Raw genomic sequence first — 18,733 nt, 5'->3', positions numbered from 1 at the left:
CCTAGCATCAGTTTAATCCAGTGTGGCAGGTCAGAGGAGCAGCTAAATACCTGCTTTGCTTCAGCTCTCTCAGATGACCCGGCCAGGAAAAATATATGAATGTTCACTCAGTCTTTTGAACGTTAGTCAGTCTCTGCCGGCTGTTTACTCGGGCTGCTGTCATAATCTTTTCACATGCAGACCTTTACGACTCCAGGTGCAAATAAGCAATAGAGTATACCTTGCTGGTAGCTAAACAACTCTGCCTACTGAAGCTGAACAAGATATGGCAACATATAAACAATGTTGTGTTTGCAGAAGAGTCAATGACATTTTGTTTGTATTATATAAGTTTGTCCTCCACACTGGTTAAATGTTTAATACTTTTATTTTATTTTTTAAATACACAGGTGAATACATACATAATACAAAGTCATATAGAGTCAATAATTATCGTCCTCAGCTCTTATTGGTTAATTATGTTTATACCTGTTTAAAAATGTTAAACACGTCCCTGGTGAGGATACGGCAACTGCAGTTATACAGTTATGTCATAAAAAGCCACATGATGTATTTCAGAGAGGCTTTATTTTTGAGGCTGTACTTAGAGGTGGTGTCGTATTGGACTGCATTATACAGGGAGGTATATCTAATACTCATGCGTGTAAAAGACGAGGCATTAGACCATTCAGTATAATGCAGTCGAATACAATACCACGACTAACTACTGCCAAAAATGACCATGGAGTTGTCTCAAAACCTTTTAAGCTAAAAGTCTTCAAGGACAGAACATTATAGGCTCCAAGACTAAAGACAGTAGTTAATGCAGGAGTATTAGACTGCATTTGGATATACAGTACATATGTACTTAGAAGTTGGCCTCAAGATATTGACCCTTTACCTGTTGTTTGTGTTGTTACAGAGTGCAGCGATGGAGGAAACGGTCATATGGGAACAGCACACAGTGACCCTTCACAGAGTAAGTGTTTGCAGCTCTTTAATCGACTCTCCCCTTTCTTCTCCTTTGTCTTTTTTCCTCTCTGTTTGTCTCTGGCATCCCAATCCTACAGTATGTCTTGTGTGTTCTTCACTTTCCCCCCCCTATCGCTCTCTCTCTGCCCATCCATCTCTCGTCTCACTCTGTACTGAGCGGGCCAGCTGTAGCAGCAGGATGTGTGGTACTGAAACAATAGTCAAGGAACCCAGATGGCAGGAAACAAGGCTTAGGAAGACAGAAATCAGCATCCACATCCTTACTACTTAATTTTACTTCCTTCCTGTTGCCAACATACTCTTCTCCTTAACACAACTCCAGGGAAAGAGGGGGATGATGGCTTAAGTCCATGTGCTTTCTGTCCTGTTTAAAGTCAAATGTAATTATGATAGATTGTACCGGTGCATATTAGTGATTACCTCCTCTGGCACAATCAGCATCATCAGGTTAACTAACAAACTATTAAAATCCATAATCCCCCATATACAGCTGATATTATAAAGATACTCATTGTCTTGTATGCTGGATTTTTTATGTGCTTTACTTTGAGATGGTAAACGGTAGTTAGCTGATGCTGTAGTACAGTGGGATTGGATAGAGCACTTGTCTAGACTGGCCTGCTTGCTGTAATCTAATTAGCAGCGGCTTTATTGAGCCTAAAGGAGCAGCCCAGTGTGGCCTGTGGTTCTCTGCCTTACTGTTCTCCTGTGTTGTTGTGGTTGTAAGATTAGCCATTTACATCACATGGCTTGCTCCCTTGGTGCTGGCGTTTGGCAAAAAACACAGCAGCCCTCAAAACCTCCCTGGAAACATCTTGGAAAATTAGCTAAATAACTTGCAAATGCATATCTTTCTCACGCTCTTCAGTAAATGTCCCAGTCTTTTAAACGTCATTGCATTATTTTTACTTAAATAGCAGTTTCACTGATAATCAGCCTGTTTTTTTGTTTTCAGCCTGGGATGAGTTTAATGTATCTGCCATTTATACTGTCTCAGTCAGCGTGTATGTATTTATGTGTGTGTAGGCCCCAGGCTTTGGGTTTGGTATTGCCATCTCAGGTGGGCGAGACAACCCTCATTTCCAGAGTGGAGAGACGTCCATTGTGATATCTGATGTGCTGAAAGGAGGTCCTGCAGAGGGACTGCTACAGTAAGTCTTTGACTATTGTAATACATTTTTGGGGGTTGTAGGAACACTGTTAGTTTGACCTACGAATTAGATAAAGTAAGCTCCTATAAATTTTTTCCATTTTTTTCCCATATAAATGTTCGTTAGATTTACATCAATTGTTTGTTAATTGATTAAATGTTTTAATTGTTTCAGAGAAAATGATCGAGTGGTGATGGTCAATGCAGTCTCTATGGACAACGTAGAGCATGCCTACGCAGTGCAGCAGCTTCGAAAGAGTGGAAAAAATGCAAAGATAGTAAGTTTGATTCTGAAGATATTTAACAAGCGTTTCGTGTGACATCACGGTGACCCCTTATGTTACAGAACATGATTTCAGGGGTCTACTTGCTTCTAATTGCTGTTTGACGGAATGTTTTGTGCAACATTGATGATACTCTCATCACGTTGACCTCAGATACCATAATAATGACCTCTTTAACACTCAAAACTTTCTATCTATTCCAAGACTATTCGCCGGAAAAGGAAAGTGCAGATCCCTGTTTCTCGGCCAGGGGACAGGGAGACTATGTCAGAGCACGAGGAAGAGGATAGTGATGAGGATGATGGCTATGAGCACCACAGTGGGCATGGTAGCCAAAGTGCCTATGGAGGAGCCAGCGGAGGCACGGGCACTGGCAGGCGTCAGGAGCGTGAGCGCAGCAACAGCAGCAGGCGGGATCACAGTGCCTCGCGGGAGAGGAGCGTCTCACCGCGCTCTGATCGCCGATCACAAACCTCCTCTGCTCCAACCAGGCCTGCCAAGGTCACCCTGGTCAAGTCCCGTAAAAATGAAGGTGAGCAACACAATATCCAAGCACCTGAAAAGTTTATTATTTTGTGAATACAACAGGTTCTGGAGTTTCACAGCTTTACTGGAACTCACAGTAAAGGTCAATCAAAACGTCAATGTTGGTAGTTAATATAATTACAATTGGCAGAGAACCAAGTGATTGTTAAATTGATTTGCTCTGTTAAATTTACTTTGTTATGCCTATTAACTCTGAAAGTAGAATATGGACTGCGGTTGGCCAGCCACATCTTTGTGAAGGACATCTCTCCTGAGAGCCTTGCTGCCAGAGATGGAAACATCCAGGAGGGAGATGTTGTACTTAAGGTGAGAGAAGGAGTGTATGCATGAATGAACCAATGGATAAGATAAGGTTTTAAAACACTGTAATATGGAAATGCACTGATTCACATTTTATTAGTTAAAAACATAAATAGAAATGGCTTTAAATATATTCCTTAATAGAAGGAGTGAGGTGGGGTGAAAGAGAAGGGAGGTTTTACTGAAAACTTTCACTGGTCTAGTGTGGTAGAGCTGTGAGCTGCTGAAAGTGGGTCGCAGAGTGAGGTCACAGTTCATTAGCATGCAGGCTCACCAGCAGGAATGCCACACATTCCAATATTCCTTTGAATTTTTATCCACTCAATCTCTGAGGAGGAAGAAAAATCCTCCTTCACGTTACAGAGATTCATTCATAATCCAATTTACTGATCAATTATTCTGAAAAGAGGCAGAGACATTTTGTAGTTGAAATGTAATTGCTTGACAAAGACCAATAGAAAGAAATACTTGAATAAAGATAAGGAAGTTTTGCTCTAAACAATATGGATGAAATACAATTGTTGTGGACTGTGTCTCTGATGGCACTAAAATCATTGTAATGTAATCCTAATTATATACCGGTAATTGTTTTAATTTGTTTATAATTGTTCATTATTCATCTTTGCCCTGTGATTATCACATAGTTTTCAAAGCCTATTGTGGGGTCTCCAGAAAAATCATGCAGTCTTTATTGAATTATCATGCTGACCTGCTCCTCTTCCTCTGGCAGATCAATGGCACAGTTACAGAGAACCTATCACTAATAGATGCCAAGAAGTTGATTGAGAGGTCAAAGGGCAAGTTGAAGATGGTGGTGCAGAGAGATGATAGAGCCACGTTGCTCAACATTCCCGACCTTGACGACAGCATCCCATCAGCCAATAACTCCGACAGAGACGGTGAGACATGTAGCTGTGCCCTGTTGGATGCAGCATTTGATATGAAGCCATGACTGCTTAAAAGAAAAACACAAATCTGTAAATATTTGAGCACAAAAAAAGAAGAAGTTGAATTTAGATTTTTCTTCTTATTCCAACTCTTTGATTTACTTCATTGATTAAATGCTAATACATATTTATTTTAATTTCACAGACATTTCAGAAATACATTCGCTGACATCAGAGCATTCCAATCGATCACACGGGCGAGGTAGTCGATCACGTTCGCCTGACAGGCCCGAACCATCGGACCTTCCCCGTCACTCGCCTCGACAGATCAGCAATGGCAGGTAAGCGTAGTACACATACACACACACATCTGACTGCAGATCTGGTGATGGAACGCAGGTGTCACAAATGCCACAGTCATACATCCATAACCCCACCACTCCAACTCCATACATAATTTTCACATCTATGGGTTAGATGGTTTTGAGTAAGTACCTTTCACCACTAATGCATAAATCAATAGATAAATGCATGCATAAACCATCACAGTCCCTCTGGAGCCATCACTAAGTTCCAATAAAGCCTTGCTCTGGGAAAGGACTGGGGATTGATCCACACCTCCTGGAGGACTAAGGTCTTGTTTTGAAAGTGAACTATATACTTTTAATCCTTTTCTGTACAAAGAATCACCTTCAAACTGTGTAAGGTTGCTTCAGCTTTATTTCGTCACTCACTGAAATCATGCAAAGCTATGTTTATTTAATATTCAACACATGTTTTACTCTTGTTGCCATTACTATAGCTTAACATAAAATCTATATTTTATAATGCATATATGATTAATGCAATGTCCTTTCATAGCTATTTCCTGTATATACTCTGTACACATGATGTGCTGTTCATTTTCAATTCAATTCATTTTAATGCCCATAATGTTTCTTTGTCCTCCTCTTTTCTTAATCCCAGTTGGAGCTTCCAGTAAGTTTTCTTTCTCGTAGTTTAGTCGTGTCATAGCTTGTTGTAGCTGACTAGCACATAGATGGCAAAGGATAGCTAGAGAAAGACTATAGTTTCTCTTAGTGTGGAGCTTGAGCATTGTATGCTTAATAGGCAAGAACAAGATACTTAGTTTGTTTGAATGGGACAAGATGATACTGCATACTTGAATCCAGTTGATGAAACAGAACTGGGGGAGTGATACAACCTTGACATTTTTTGGAGCAGACCCACGCAAATGATATCATGGGTTGCAATGAGAAAAGACAGAACCTGCTGCTGCTTTCTAATCATAGTAAATAGCTATGACATGCTAAGGTTTGATACTGTGAAGCAGAGGTGGGTATTGAATCACGGGTCCAAATCCATGCAGCCTTTAAGCACTTCACCATCAGAGTCTCCTATAACCAGGCCTCCATTTCATCATATTTAATCGACCTTGAGTCGCAGACACAGTGGGCCAATATTTCAAACCAACAGCACTTTGCTACAGAGACCATGTTTATAACCAGATGGAAAACTAACCAGAGGTGCTATTTTCAAACTTATTGCTATTCAAATAGTGGCATTACTTCTGTGATGTTGATGAGATGAAGGTCTGACTATGTGAGATACAAGTGCCAAACCTGCTGTTTGTAACAAACTCTCACTGGAACAGGTATACAAAACCCACATTTAGCCTACTTGTTTTGCACAGACCCCCACCCTTTCTAGCTGTTCTAGCTGCAGGATGTGTGTTAAGTGTGCTGCTGCTAGTTTAGCTTTTCTGACTTACTAGTTGCTAGTCAGTCATAACATATGACTAGATTAACCTCCAGTGCTGCCATTTGTTAGATGTTACATTGTGTCAGATTGTGTAACCTTGCTTGTTTCAATGCAGGATGAGGGCAGGTTCACTGTTGCACAGATTCCTTCCAATGTAAGTGAATGCATCCCTCTGATAATAGGCCAGTGTGTTTTTTTGTTTTGTGCATTTATCACTGTAATACTTCTCTTGCTCTTTCCCTGATCCCTCTTTTATCTTTGTGCACCAAATTTATGTCGGTCCAAAAGTAAAAAAACCAAATATTATGTCATTTCATTTTTTGTGTACCATTGCACATTTTTTGTATTTGAGTGGTTAATCTGATAAGCACATGAAGTGTCATATGAGGAGTTACACCTGCGTCTCATGTGTTTGTGGTAGAAAGAAATTACTGAGGAAGTAGCAGTCTGACTATCACGGGTCTGTGATGTAAGTGAATGTTGTTACTATCTCCCAGTTTAAGAGGGGAATTTGACATACTTCCCACAGTGCTTTGCCCCAAGCCAGATGGTTCGCTTAACCTGATTGGCTGTAGGGCTTAGAGGCATTCTTCTCCCGATGCGGTTGTATATTTTATAATACAACACATAATCAAAAGTGTCTCTTAGTGAGCATGAGTATACCTTTCACATAGGCTCAGTGTCGTCTTTCAAGGAATTAATCTCAAACTCCTTTTAAAAAGCGCCATGGTTCAACTTCCAGATACATTTATGTGAGTAATTTCTGTTTTTAAAAATCTTATTTTTATTTTTTGTTAATGATATGCTTTATTGTTAGTTTACAAGAGGGAAATGTTGCTTTTTCACATTTTGTTTGTTTTGCAAAGAGATGTCAGTATATGTAGTCAGTTTTGTTCTTTAAATATTTTGGAACTTGTTGATTGATATGCAATTATAGAGACTTGGACCGCATGCAGTGTAGAGATTCTCGTGTGGCTGTACCATACTTTGCACAGTTGATGTCTGTGCTGCCACATTTCTCCTGCTACTTCACTTTTTCTGTCCCTCACGTCACTTGCTCGCTCTTCCCTGTACCCATACTATAAGAATGTGTAAGGGAGGGGATTGAACAAAGGCTTCTGTCAAATGGTGTTAGTCAGTGTGATGCCTTTTTTTAGCATCATTCTGCAGCAAAGAACAACAGATTTAGGCCACAACACTCTCTCACTCCTCTCTCTCTTTCTGTCCCTTTGCTCTTGCTGTGTTGTCCCTCTCTTTCCCCCCCCCCTCTCTCTCACACTCTTTCTCATTCATCCATTACACACACAGACACAAACACACACACTGTCTTTCTCTCCATCTCTCCCATTGCAATTCTGTCATTTATTTTCCAGCTGACGCTCTCATTTGCCCTTCTCCCTTCACAACAAACTCCCATACAGGACTCTCTGATGCTAAGTCTGCTGACATACACAATTGCACGGATCAGATTCATGTGTAAAACTGAAATGTTGTGAGAAGTCGTGGACCTAGAAAAGGCCATGCTGTGTGGGAAAATACTGCAAATAAGTTCAGCAGCTGCACATCTAACAGGTTTAAACCTGATGTTCAGTCATTGCGTGTAAATGGATATACATGTACTGTTTTTACATTTGTGTTTTACTGTTTAATTTATGGTTGACTACACTGTACTGTATACTTTCCCTACACTGTTTATTTTCGTACCGCTTGAGCAAAAATAAGAGAATGGGAGAAGTTGCTTAGTCTGAGGAGGTGGCACAGCCTGCACCTTAACATTCTTCCACAAAAGCTCCTAAATGCAGCTCAAGTACTGTGCCAGCAGGCAGTCATGTGACTAGATTGGAATTCAACCATTGTTTTAAGCAGCAGAGCCCTTTCTACTCTGTTAAACGTAGCCTACAAGACTCACACCGCACACACACACACTCCCAGTTTCCCCTTGTTTATTTTATCCAGGTTAAACAGGAACTTGGACTGTAAAGTATACTAACTTGAGAGTTTATGTTGGAAGACTTGGTTCTTTCTCTGCCTGTGTGCTTATATTGGAATGGTTAATAAAAAGGGATTTTACATCAATCTTCCAGGAAAATCTTATTTGGATATTAAAACATTTATTAACCCTGCCTGCTCCAATTTAAATTAATATCAGATTCTGGTTGTGAATGTGCTTTGCCATTGTCATACCGCACAGATCACACAAGTAGTGATGAATTTGCAGTGCCGCACATCCTTCTTTTAATAGCTTATTGTCTTCTCGTTCAATTTTCTGTCCACAGGCCCTTACCACGTCATGCTATTTCCTTTTAGGGTAATTTTAGTGTCTGTATTTTCCTGACTATGTCAGCGCAGGAAAAAACTATATAAACACAAAAACAAGGCCATTCTTACACACAATGATATCAGCACAGATGTTGCAGCCATTTAAGGAATGCATTACTGAAAACCATCATTGTTTACAGCATTGACGGTCCACTCGTACTGAATTGACGTTTGTTATTTTTGTCTATTTCAGCCATCGAAGTCGAGATGAGGATCGCGGATCCAAACCAGGGGCCATGTCCACACCAGTCAAAAGCTCTGTTGATGGTGTCTTGTCACAGGCCAGCGATCAGACCAGCTCCAGAGATGACAAACTGTTACCTCCGCTGCCTGGTACATAAACGTCTGCTCATCAGTTCTCAGGATTGTGGTTCAGTTATTGTCACTGTACAACACAGAGTTATATAAAGACATTAATTTATCTTCACTTTATGCGGCATAGGAAAAACACACTCTTTTTAATGAAACTAGTTGTCATTAGTACAGTAAGGTTTGTGTTAGGTCGTATGGCAAAGAGATGTTCACTAAGGCTTAATCTGCAAACTACTGTAGTTTAATCAACTCTACAAGTATTTTACACAGTGTGTCTGATACACCTTTACACTCAACTCCACTGTTACTGTGTAAAGCTCCTACAATCACATCATCTAAACTGTGGTTTATTGTGTAATATCTAATCTACTCATGGTTATAAACGTTACAGTTTGTTTCACTATTACCCAGCACTTGGCTAGCTGTCTTTACTTTACAATGTGGTAAAACTGCTGCTGTTCTGCATAGAAGATACAAGTTTCCTTGGGATTAACTACTTCCTATGTTTGTATTGGTGGCAGAACCTAAGCCAGTTTATGCACAGCCTGGTCAGCCTGACGTGGACCTGCCTGTCAGCCCCTCTGATGCCCCTGTACCCAGCGCCGCTCATGATGACAGCATTCTCAGGTATATGTACTAGATGCTCTCTTCCAAAGCATCTTACAGTATCGAATGCAGATCTGCATTGTGTCTCTTTTGATTGATGGTTGTTTCTAAATCCAGGATGTGCTCAATTCTATCTGTCTACCTGTGTTCTACTGCAGGCCGAGTATGAAACTGGTCAAGTTCAAAAAGGGAGAGAGTGTCGGTCTGCGGTTAGCAGGAGGGAACGACGTGGGAATCTTTGTGGCAGGTGTTTTGGAGGACAGTCCTGCGGCCAAGGAGGGGCTGGAGGAGGGAGACCAGATTCTCAGGGTACGCTAAACTCGATCACAACTTGGATAATTGTTTGCTTTCTTGAGTAACATGTAAACATGAAATGCAGTTTTTGAAATATTGGTTAGGGATTAAGAGAATCCTACTTTACACAGCCACGTTTTTTTGCTAGAGTATCCTGATGTGTTGGCTATATACTGTATATGCTTCACACGTAAGTATCACTCAGGCAGCAGTTCAATGGGTTGAAAGAAAAGTCGTTGCTTTGAGTTGGATTCAAAATAATTAAACCCTGTTCAGGCTAAAAACGGAAACTGAAATAAGTAGATTAAAGTTTGTTTTTACAGCTGAAGTGGGCTATTTATAGAATTCTGAAAAATATTTCCTTTCATTGCACCGTCTGTCAAAGCGCTCTTTAAAAAAACAAAAACCTCCCTAGGCTACACTGTCATTAATTAAATATGCAAGCCTTGGTTGAGGAAATTGACAGTGGTTGGGAAGAAATCTGCTGCTAAAACACATGTTTCACAGTAACCAGGGGTGTGTAAACGTGTTCTCTGATTTCCTCCATCAACCTGAATTCTCACAATAACTTGTTGATTTTGTGCGCATGTAAACGTAGTTTATGTGTTTTCTAAGTCACATGCAGATATATAGATTGACCGTAGATGAAGTAGATATTTTTCTTTCAACGCTTTGTAATTGCATTATGTTGTTAGAGTTCATTCAGGTGTTTGTGTTTAAAAAATTACTATCTTTTTTATTGAAAATGTTTCCATGTCTGATGTATTAACGTGGGAAGAACATCTGGTGTTATTGTCAAAATAGCCCACACTAACTTCTAATGATAACCAGTGGTGAAACTATGTGATCCCATGGCCACAATAGTTGTATTTCTGTGTAAAGAGATCTTGGGAATACAGTACAATGTATCAGTCAGTCCGTGACTCATTCCGGGCTCTGCTTCGTGTCAAAACTCCCCTTGTTTCCAATGTGAAGACACAATAGAGGTCGTTCTTGCACTCTGACCTCGGAACAGTTGACTTTTTGTTTCACAGAACACTAGAGTAACATTGTTGATGGGATGATGGAAACCCTTTTGATGTCATTATTGGATCCATTCTGACATGTTTATCCAACAGCCAAGCATTACACCTGCTATGTTTAATGCTATAACTGTGAAGCTGTGTCGTAGTGAAGAAGAGGCTGAATACAAAGCCACACAGTTGTTTCCCCATGACAGAAACCGTTATAGACTGCATGTGTCTTATAGACAATGCTGTCCATTACAGTTTCTCCTCCTCTTAATGATTATACTAGGTCTTATGTTCCTCCCACTCCACAGCAAAAAAATCTCTTTTTGTGCCTGTGTGTGTTCTCTCCACTGTACAAACACACCTTACAGACTTCCAGGACATTGTTTTCCATCTTTAGATGGTTTCCCTTTGGTCATGGTGTGCTAGTGGAGATAAAGACGTCAAGCCCTCCTATTTCTGGGAAGGATAAAGGTGTCTTTCTGAGGTTCAGTGATTCAGTCCATGTGTTTCTGGTTCCCTGTTGCCCCTCGAGCAGAGTCAATAAACAGCAGTTATTGTGTTTGGGACAGCAGCAGGAGGCGAGGAGGAGGCTGCTCGGTTGTCGGGGGAATAAATCGCCCTGCTTCTGTTTAAAAAGAAAAACAAGTTTTACTTTCCCTATGTTGCTTTTATTCTGTGAGAAACCAAATTAGTGATAGCTGCTAGAGCTTTGGGGATTATTTGGTCAGAGAAAAAATAAAGACGTGTTGAATACACTTTAATTCAGTAGCAATTAACAGTGATTAAAAACTTAGTAGGGTAAAGTTGGCCTTCAATAACACGAGATTAGGAGTTTATAATTTGCTCTTTTGTATGATTATCCACTAGATCTTCAGTTCATTTATTCTTTGTCTTCTGTTCTGCATCTGTAGGTGAACAATGTGGACTTCGCTAACATCATCCGGGAGGAGGCTGTGCTGTTTCTGCTGGATCTCCCAAAAGGGGAAGAAGTCACTATTTTGGCCCAGAAGAAGAAGGATGGTGAGTGATGGCAGTATAGCGCACTTTATGTTATTAATGTAAATGCATTATCAGCCATCAAAAGCAGAGCATTTATAAGGTTGCTGTAATCATCTCTGTCCTTTTCTACTTTTTCTTTAGTGTATCGGAGGATAGTGGAATCGGACGTGGGTGACTCATTCTACATTCGGACACATTTTGAATATGAAAAAGAGTCACCGTACGGGCTGAGCTTCAACAAGGGCGAGGTGTTCCGTGTAGTAGATACGCTCTACAACGGCAAATTGGGCTCCTGGCTTGCCATACGTATTGGCAAGAACCATCAGGAAGTTGAAAGGGGCATCATCCCCAACAAGAACAGGTAAAATAAGTTTTAGGTCACACCTTTTAATACCTGTACAGCATGTTCTGGCACTTTATGAATGAGCAAGGGTGGAGGCAAAGGAATAGAAGCGTTGTTAAATAATAGTAGATTTGAGAACACATTTCCATTTCCTCATTTGTTTAAGCTACTGTATTTTACACATTAATCATGATTTTCAATGCTTTTTAATGTGTGTTTCTGTAATTCAGTGTAAGAAAAAGCTTTTAGTTCTTTGTTATATTTTGTTATAAAGTGGAAGTGTTTTTAAAGTAGGGCATATTTAACACGTCCCGTGTGTCGGGTAAATGGTTTTATAAGGATTACTGTGTGAGGTTTGTGAGGACTTTGTGAAGCCCGTGTGTCTGAGGATATGTCGTATAGATCATGATCCAGCCAACAGCATCGTGTTATGGAGGCCTGTCTCCCTTCAACAGCCTCTGGCAGTAGTTTACACAGAGATTCCTCACAGTCCTGCTGACAGAGAAGACGGAGCTTTCCACGTGCTGCATGCATTTATATCGCATACATTAAGCATTGTGAAATATAGCTTAGCTTCTCGGCCAAGACAAAGCCGTCTCACTGGATATTCTTTCAAAACATAAAACCCTAAAACCACACTCGGAACTCAATAATATTATTTTAAAAAACATGCATCAAAGGAAGAATATTATGATTCAAAGCCAATAGGAATGAGTTATTCCCCCCCGGCTAGTCATTTCACTGCAAAGTCTTACCTTAGTTTGTGTTGCACGTCTGAAATATACATCAAGTTATAGGATATTTAAGCTCTTCATAATGTGAATATGGAGCTATAGATTAGCTTGTACTAGCCCTCAAGACACAATATTAATTAGCCTAAATATATAATTGCCTTTTAAGCATTTTGTCAGCATTTCTTCAGTCAATAATGGAAATGACTCCATAATCAGTTTGACAAGCATTCACAACGCGGTACTGTACAATGGTGTTACAGTGCCAGTGTATTTCCATGGCTGTTCTCTCCAAACAGTAGTAAGCTAAATGTGGAATTCCTGAACTATCTAAAAGTGGCCTTGATGGCAGTTGTGACTGAAGTCCTGACAGCTGACCTTATGCGTACTCCTTCTCTGTCCAGAGCTGAGCAGCTCTCCAGTGTGCAGTACACCCTCCCCAAAACACCAGGGGGCGACAGAGCGGACTTCTGGAGATTCCGAGGATTGCGAAGCTCCAAGAGGAATTTGCGGAAGAGCAGGGAGGACCTGTCCGCCCAGCCAGTTCAGACCAAGTTCCCTGCCTATGAGAGGGTGGTGCTGAGGGAAGGTAAGAGTACATTACAGTAACGGCAAACAACGGCCACATATATTTAAAGCTTCTTGTAGGGAGAATTTACAAAGTGATGGACAGATTTCAACCTTGTAGCTAACACAAACACAAAGTCCTCCATGGCACTTGTGAGTTCTAGCTAACTGATGTCTATAGCCTACTTTTCTATACTTCTAAGCATTGCAGAGTTATTCATTTGTACAATACTGATTGTGATGTTGTAATGTGGTAAAAAAAAATGTATGGTCTGATTTAGTATTGTGTAAGTGTTACATGATGGTGACTTGTTCTTGTACAGCTGGGTTCCTGAGGCCCGTGGTTCTCTTTGGGCCGATCGCAGACGTGGCCAGAGAGAAACTTGCCAGGGAGGAGCCAGACGTTTTTGAACTTGCAAGTAAGTGATAAAGTACCCATCTCCCTCTGTTCCAATGTTTATGTTTTGTGTAGTGTCCTACCACATGTCTTGCATCGATAGGAAATCACAATTTACACATCACACTCGCTAAAGCTGAGTCCACCAAATATTCACAGTAGCGGTCAGTATCTAATAGATGTTGAACTCACTGTTGGGTCAGTACCTCTGCATTTGTGTAATCCAAACATTTGTCTGGGAGATTTTAAAGATAGATTTGATTTTCATTTAATTTGGTTGGTTTAACACAAAAACAGCAACATTTATTTTTACTAAATGTATTGTCTCGTGGTAAAAATAGACATTCGTACCTGCCTGTGACTCTTTTCATCTTTTTATTGTGCTGCTCTGCTGCAAGGATTGGCACAACAATGCAGTCACAAACAAACAGCATGTTGAAGCTGCAAACATGATTTAGATTTTTCGAAAGTGTTTAAAAACACACCTACTTAAATATTTATTTGGAAGAACGTTTTAAATCCGAATGAGAATATGACAAAGTAATTATAAACTGAATGATTGTAGTTGAACAAATACAACAACATCTGCTGTTTCCACCTAGTTAAACTGTAGAAAGTTAGAAATAAAAACGCATAGAAAAAGAAATTCTTAGTCGACTAACACTCCTACGAGTTTGTAGACTAATCAAACAGTTTAATCAGAGATAAGTCATTTAGCATCAATAAAAGCATAAAATAATGACTAAATAAATCTGGTCCAAAACAACCAATTAGTCGACTAAGAGTTAGAAACAATATGTTTTGCCAAGTTTCTTTTATTTAGTCTTTTCCTGTAGAAAGAGACCTCTTGAATATTCAGTTAGTGCAGAAGTGTGTCATTATTCACTGGATGAATATTTCTTGATGATCTTTTTTTTATAGATGGCATTCTGCTTTACTCCTTAATACTACCACAAGATATTCCCAATTTATTTTAGTAGGTCAGATAGTCAAGTTGTGTCTGTTATGCCCTGTTTACTTAAAGCGTCTCTCTTCCTTTATCGCTGTTTATCTTACACTCTTCTACACTCCACTCAGAGCTGCACACTCCTACTTCGCCTCTTACTTCATGAAATTGCAACCTTCTTTAATGTGTTTTTTTTTTTTTAACACTCTGTATTGAATTTCAATTACTTTTAAGTGCACAGCCACTTGCCAGTGCAACTACACACACACACTCAGTACACACACCATTCATTGATGTTTATTTGGGCAACTCCAATGATGTTTGTGTAACTGTATTTTCTTTTCAGAAACACAGCAACAACAAGGAGGGGAAAGTATGTCACTTAGTGCATCAACTTTTATTTGTTTTATTGATTCAGTGAATGGAAGATAATCTGGTGTTTCGGTAGCTAGCTGGCCTATAAATGTTTAAACAATGCGTATGGGGGAATAGCACTTGATTTAGGTATTCATATTTGTCATTACAATTGGCAATAACAATTGTTATAGTATATATTAGAATGTTTTTCAAATGAATCGCGGAAGACCTGACACTGAAGATATGCAATATCATACATGGAATGTAAACACAGCTATTTCTTTTATCATTTTCTTGATGAAAAGAAATCTACGCTTGATATTGCTCTGGCAAACAGTATGTCAAAGTTATCAATACAAATATATCTATTCATTGTTTAAATAAAGCTCAGCTGCATTAGCATGGATCACATTTTCACATCTAAACACACTTAGGAAGATTTAATTTGATTTGATACATTTCACTACACTTTAAGTCTCTGAGGAGCTGTTGTGATATTGCATGTTGATAATGGAAGAGATTACTTAATGTTGTTTAATGTACAGTATCCTTGAATAGATGACGTTGTTATTTTACAGTTAAATTCAGTGGTATTCCCCTCTTAATTGCATCATGTAGAAAGACGACAGTAAGTCTATGCTATGATTACTGAGATGCGTGAAGTTGCTTTTCAGCAAATTCGTAAAGAAATGATCAAATAATGCAGAATCGAAAAACGTTCACATCCATTGTTATGCTTTTTGTATTAATTATTTGGCCATAAAATACCTCATGCTAAAAATACAGCAGATCAACATGGCATTAACTGACCAACTGGAGGCTTTGGCCATATAAAGAAAAAATATGGACTTTCTTGAAATGCCCACTACAGCACTCATAATAACACACAGCACATAGTATTTATGAAACGAGATGAAATATTCAACCATCGCAGCAATCTACTGAAAATGTCTATATATCTGTTCATGTCTAAAGATAAATCTCACTACACTGTGCGTTCAGACACTTGATCCATACGGGAATACGGAAAAATTGGCACCAAATATTTTGTTTAGGTATCAGGTTCATGTACGTACCGAACCAAAAGTGTATCGGAATGAAATTTGATCAAAATAGGTCGTTTAAAGGCTTACAATTCAGACCCCTATCAAACCACCACTGTGACGCTAATCTACAAAAGCATATTGTATGTTATACAAAGCTGACAGTGGTGTGTATGTGTGCGTTTCTGTGTGTTTCCATAAAACCTTTAATAATGCGGTGACGGTATAAAGCTCCTAAGTGTCAATGGATACTTTATATCAAAATGTTATATTTAAACGGATATTACTGAATCCCCGACCTTATATTTTCAACATTGCTGCATATGCTTAGATCTTGACTTGTTGCATGGCTATATTTATCTGCTCTCCCTAAAAATGTTAAGAGCAGCGTTTTCTGATCATAGATCCTTTTTAGAAGTTAGAAATGTTAGAAATGTTGCCACGTCCTGTGATGCATTTTAGTCATTACTCCACTACATCCTGGTGAGATGACTGCCTTCTTTTGAACCGTATGTGTCTAGGCAGAAAACCATTGCTTATCTTTATGTGAATCATAAACCCCTCTACACATCCTTGCTTAAATCCCTGAGGCTTACAATGACACTGTATTCTCATTAATCCCAAAATGACCCTCATGCTCTTGTATGTGCATATTTCATATCAGTGTTTCTCACATAACACATTTCTGGCACCATCATTTACACTGTTACAAGCAGTTGCACGCACACATTCATTAAACACAGAATTGAATTTCACTTAACCTACCTAAAATACCTTATGATTATTGCATGAATTGGCTGCTGTCCTCATTTTGTCTTTACTATCTACCTGTTTTCATAAACGTACACTTGTCCTCTCCCATACGGAGATTCTTCTTCTTTATTTAACGGCTCTATTTATGGGAGTCGACAACGGCACGCTACAAGGATGTCTAATTGGGGCACAGCCTGGTTTTATTGTTGTTTGTCTCTTGTGTTGATATGATGCAGTAACTCTGTCCATTTGTCTTTCATAGAGAGTGAACCCAGGGATGCGGGAACCGACCAGAAAAGCACCGGCATCATTCGCCTGCACACCATTAAACAGATCATTGACCGGGTGAGGAGATGGATATGCACAAACATTTAGATGTACAGACAAAAGGTAGAGGTATAAACATGTTTTGACAGATTTGTTATGGTAATAAAAAGATGGATGCGAGCTGCGATGACATGCACAGCTCACTGCTGCCCTCTGGTGTACTGCACCACAGGCTTGCACCTGGTGGTGGTGAATACTGTGGCAGGTTTATTAGAGAAACTAATCCTGACTGATGAGCTGACTTTCTTACAACGGTTCTGCTGCACACAATATGTGAAAAAAATCATTATGGTGTTTGCCATACAGTGCTCTATCTTTAATAGTCTGTTGCTTACATTTCAACAGGGGGAATGCTCACTATATGGAAATAAACTCATTTATGTTTTCTGTTTTTATTTGTTTTCTGTGTATGAAGGACAAGCATGCCGTGCTCGACATCACCCCTAATGCTGTGGACCGTCTGAACTACGCTCAGTGGTATCCAATTGTCGTGTTTCTCAACCCAGACACAAAGCAGGGCGTCAAGCACATGAGGACCCGCCTCTGCCCGGAGTCTAGGAAGAGCGCCAGGAAGCTTTTTGAACGTGCCCACAAATTAAGGAAGAACAACCACCACCTCTTCACCAGTGAGTCCAGCGGGAAGAAAGGGGGGGGGGGAAGTAGATTGAGGCGCCAAACAAAGGGAGGGGAATGTTAGAGATTGTACAGGCAGCATAGACGCATTTCAAAGGCAGTTGACAATTGAGTGCCGCAGTGTTGGAGGCTCTGGCTACATTGCACTTGTTGTGCCTGACCCTGTTCTGTCAGATTCCTTACAAATGCTTGTTCAGCACTGACCGTCACACAAGAGCAACCACAGGGCCCTTTCTCAGAATGCACTCCTTCTGTCAAGGGATGTGGTGTGACCATGATTTAGGAGTATCTGTTGGTGACTAAGATATTAGAAGTCCTAGAGAGTATTCTCCTCGCCTTATATTTAGTCCTTGAAGCATGAACATAAATTCTTTACTTAATCTTCTTTCCAAACAACTATTACACAACAAGCTGCGTCTGTACCTCGACGCCTTTAGCCATTACATTTTATTTGAAAGTTATTCTCAGAATCAACCAGCTGGAATGTTTTTATTAGGGCTGTCTAATTAACGCGTTCATTTCGATTAATTAATCACAGAAAAAAATAACGCAACAAGAATATTAACGCAGATTAATCGCGCTCTTAGATTCCCCCTGACTTTTGCTCCGACAGCACCGTCCCGTCCCATCACTCAGAGCTCCAACAGCCCCCGTCCCATCCCGTCACACGGAGCTCCTACAGCCCCCGTCCCGTCGCACAGAGCTCCGACAGTACCTCCCCCCGTCGGACGGAGCTCTCACAGCAAATATTGATATATGCGATTAATCGCGATTAATTAATCACAAAGCTTGTAAATAATTAGATAAAAAAATGTAATCGCTTGATAGCCCTAATTTTTATATTTAGAATCTGGCACATGGGACTAGGCAATGCGGGACGATAACTCTAAATTGCCTTGTTAACTTGAGGGAGAGCAGTTCCCTAATTTTGCATTTAAAGTATTTATTCCTATGTGTTGTGTGTGTTTGGTTTTGCACATTTTATAAAAAGAAGAAAAGAAAAGAACTTGCTCATTAAAGGTCCAGTGTGTAGTATTTAGTGGCATCTAGAGGTGAGGTTGTACATTGCAACCAGCTGAATATCCCTCTGCTCACCCCTCCTTTTCGAAGCGTGTCGGAAAACCTACGGTGGCCTTCAGTTAATGTGAATTGTAAAAGGTCTTTTCAAGAGCCAGTGTTTGGTTTGTCCGTTC

At 39.9% G+C, this 18,733-nt stretch overlaps 1 protein-coding gene across 14 annotated transcripts in view; it reads left to right on the top strand.

The window, feature by feature from the left end:
• tjp1a (tight junction protein 1a) overlaps positions 1 to 18,733 on the top strand; it is a 50,147-nt gene that overhangs the window by 18,804 nt on the left and 12,610 nt on the right. For 5 of the 14 annotated variants that reach the window (XM_029428661.1, XM_029428659.1, XM_029428662.1 and 2 more), the window contains exons 2-17: positions 902 to 958; positions 1,999 to 2,123; positions 2,298 to 2,400; positions 2,611 to 2,938; positions 3,155 to 3,258; positions 3,983 to 4,151; positions 4,345 to 4,480; positions 8,413 to 8,552; positions 9,053 to 9,158; positions 9,296 to 9,446; positions 11,356 to 11,464; positions 11,585 to 11,804; positions 12,922 to 13,106; positions 13,408 to 13,503; positions 16,843 to 16,925; positions 17,323 to 17,533. In XM_029428661.1, coding sequence (XP_029284521.1) covers positions 902 to 958; positions 1,999 to 2,123; positions 2,298 to 2,400; positions 2,611 to 2,938; positions 3,155 to 3,258; positions 3,983 to 4,151; positions 4,345 to 4,480; positions 8,413 to 8,552; positions 9,053 to 9,158; positions 9,296 to 9,446; positions 11,356 to 11,464; positions 11,585 to 11,804; positions 12,922 to 13,106; positions 13,408 to 13,503; positions 16,843 to 16,925; positions 17,323 to 17,533 — 2,323 coding nt within the window. Of the gene's footprint in view, positions 1 to 901; positions 959 to 1,998; positions 2,124 to 2,297; positions 2,401 to 2,610; positions 2,939 to 3,151; positions 3,259 to 3,982; positions 4,152 to 4,344; positions 4,481 to 5,105; positions 5,118 to 6,015; positions 6,055 to 8,412; positions 8,553 to 9,052; positions 9,159 to 9,295; positions 9,447 to 11,355; positions 11,465 to 11,584; positions 11,805 to 12,921; positions 13,107 to 13,407; positions 13,504 to 14,773; positions 14,801 to 16,842; positions 16,926 to 17,322; positions 17,534 to 18,733 lie in introns of all 14 variants that reach the window. The other 9 variants (XM_029428657.1, XM_029428654.1, XM_029428651.1 and 6 more) reach the window with 6 other exon arrangements.

This window comes from Cottoperca gobio, chromosome 3 (assembly GCF_900634415.1).
Source record: "Cottoperca gobio chromosome 3, fCotGob3.1, whole genome shotgun sequence".
Classification (NCBI taxonomy): domain Eukaryota; kingdom Metazoa; phylum Chordata; class Actinopteri; order Perciformes; family Bovichtidae; genus Cottoperca; species Cottoperca gobio.
The sequence above is the reverse complement of the archived record's forward strand: the minus strand, read 5'-3'. Positions and strand labels throughout refer to the sequence as shown.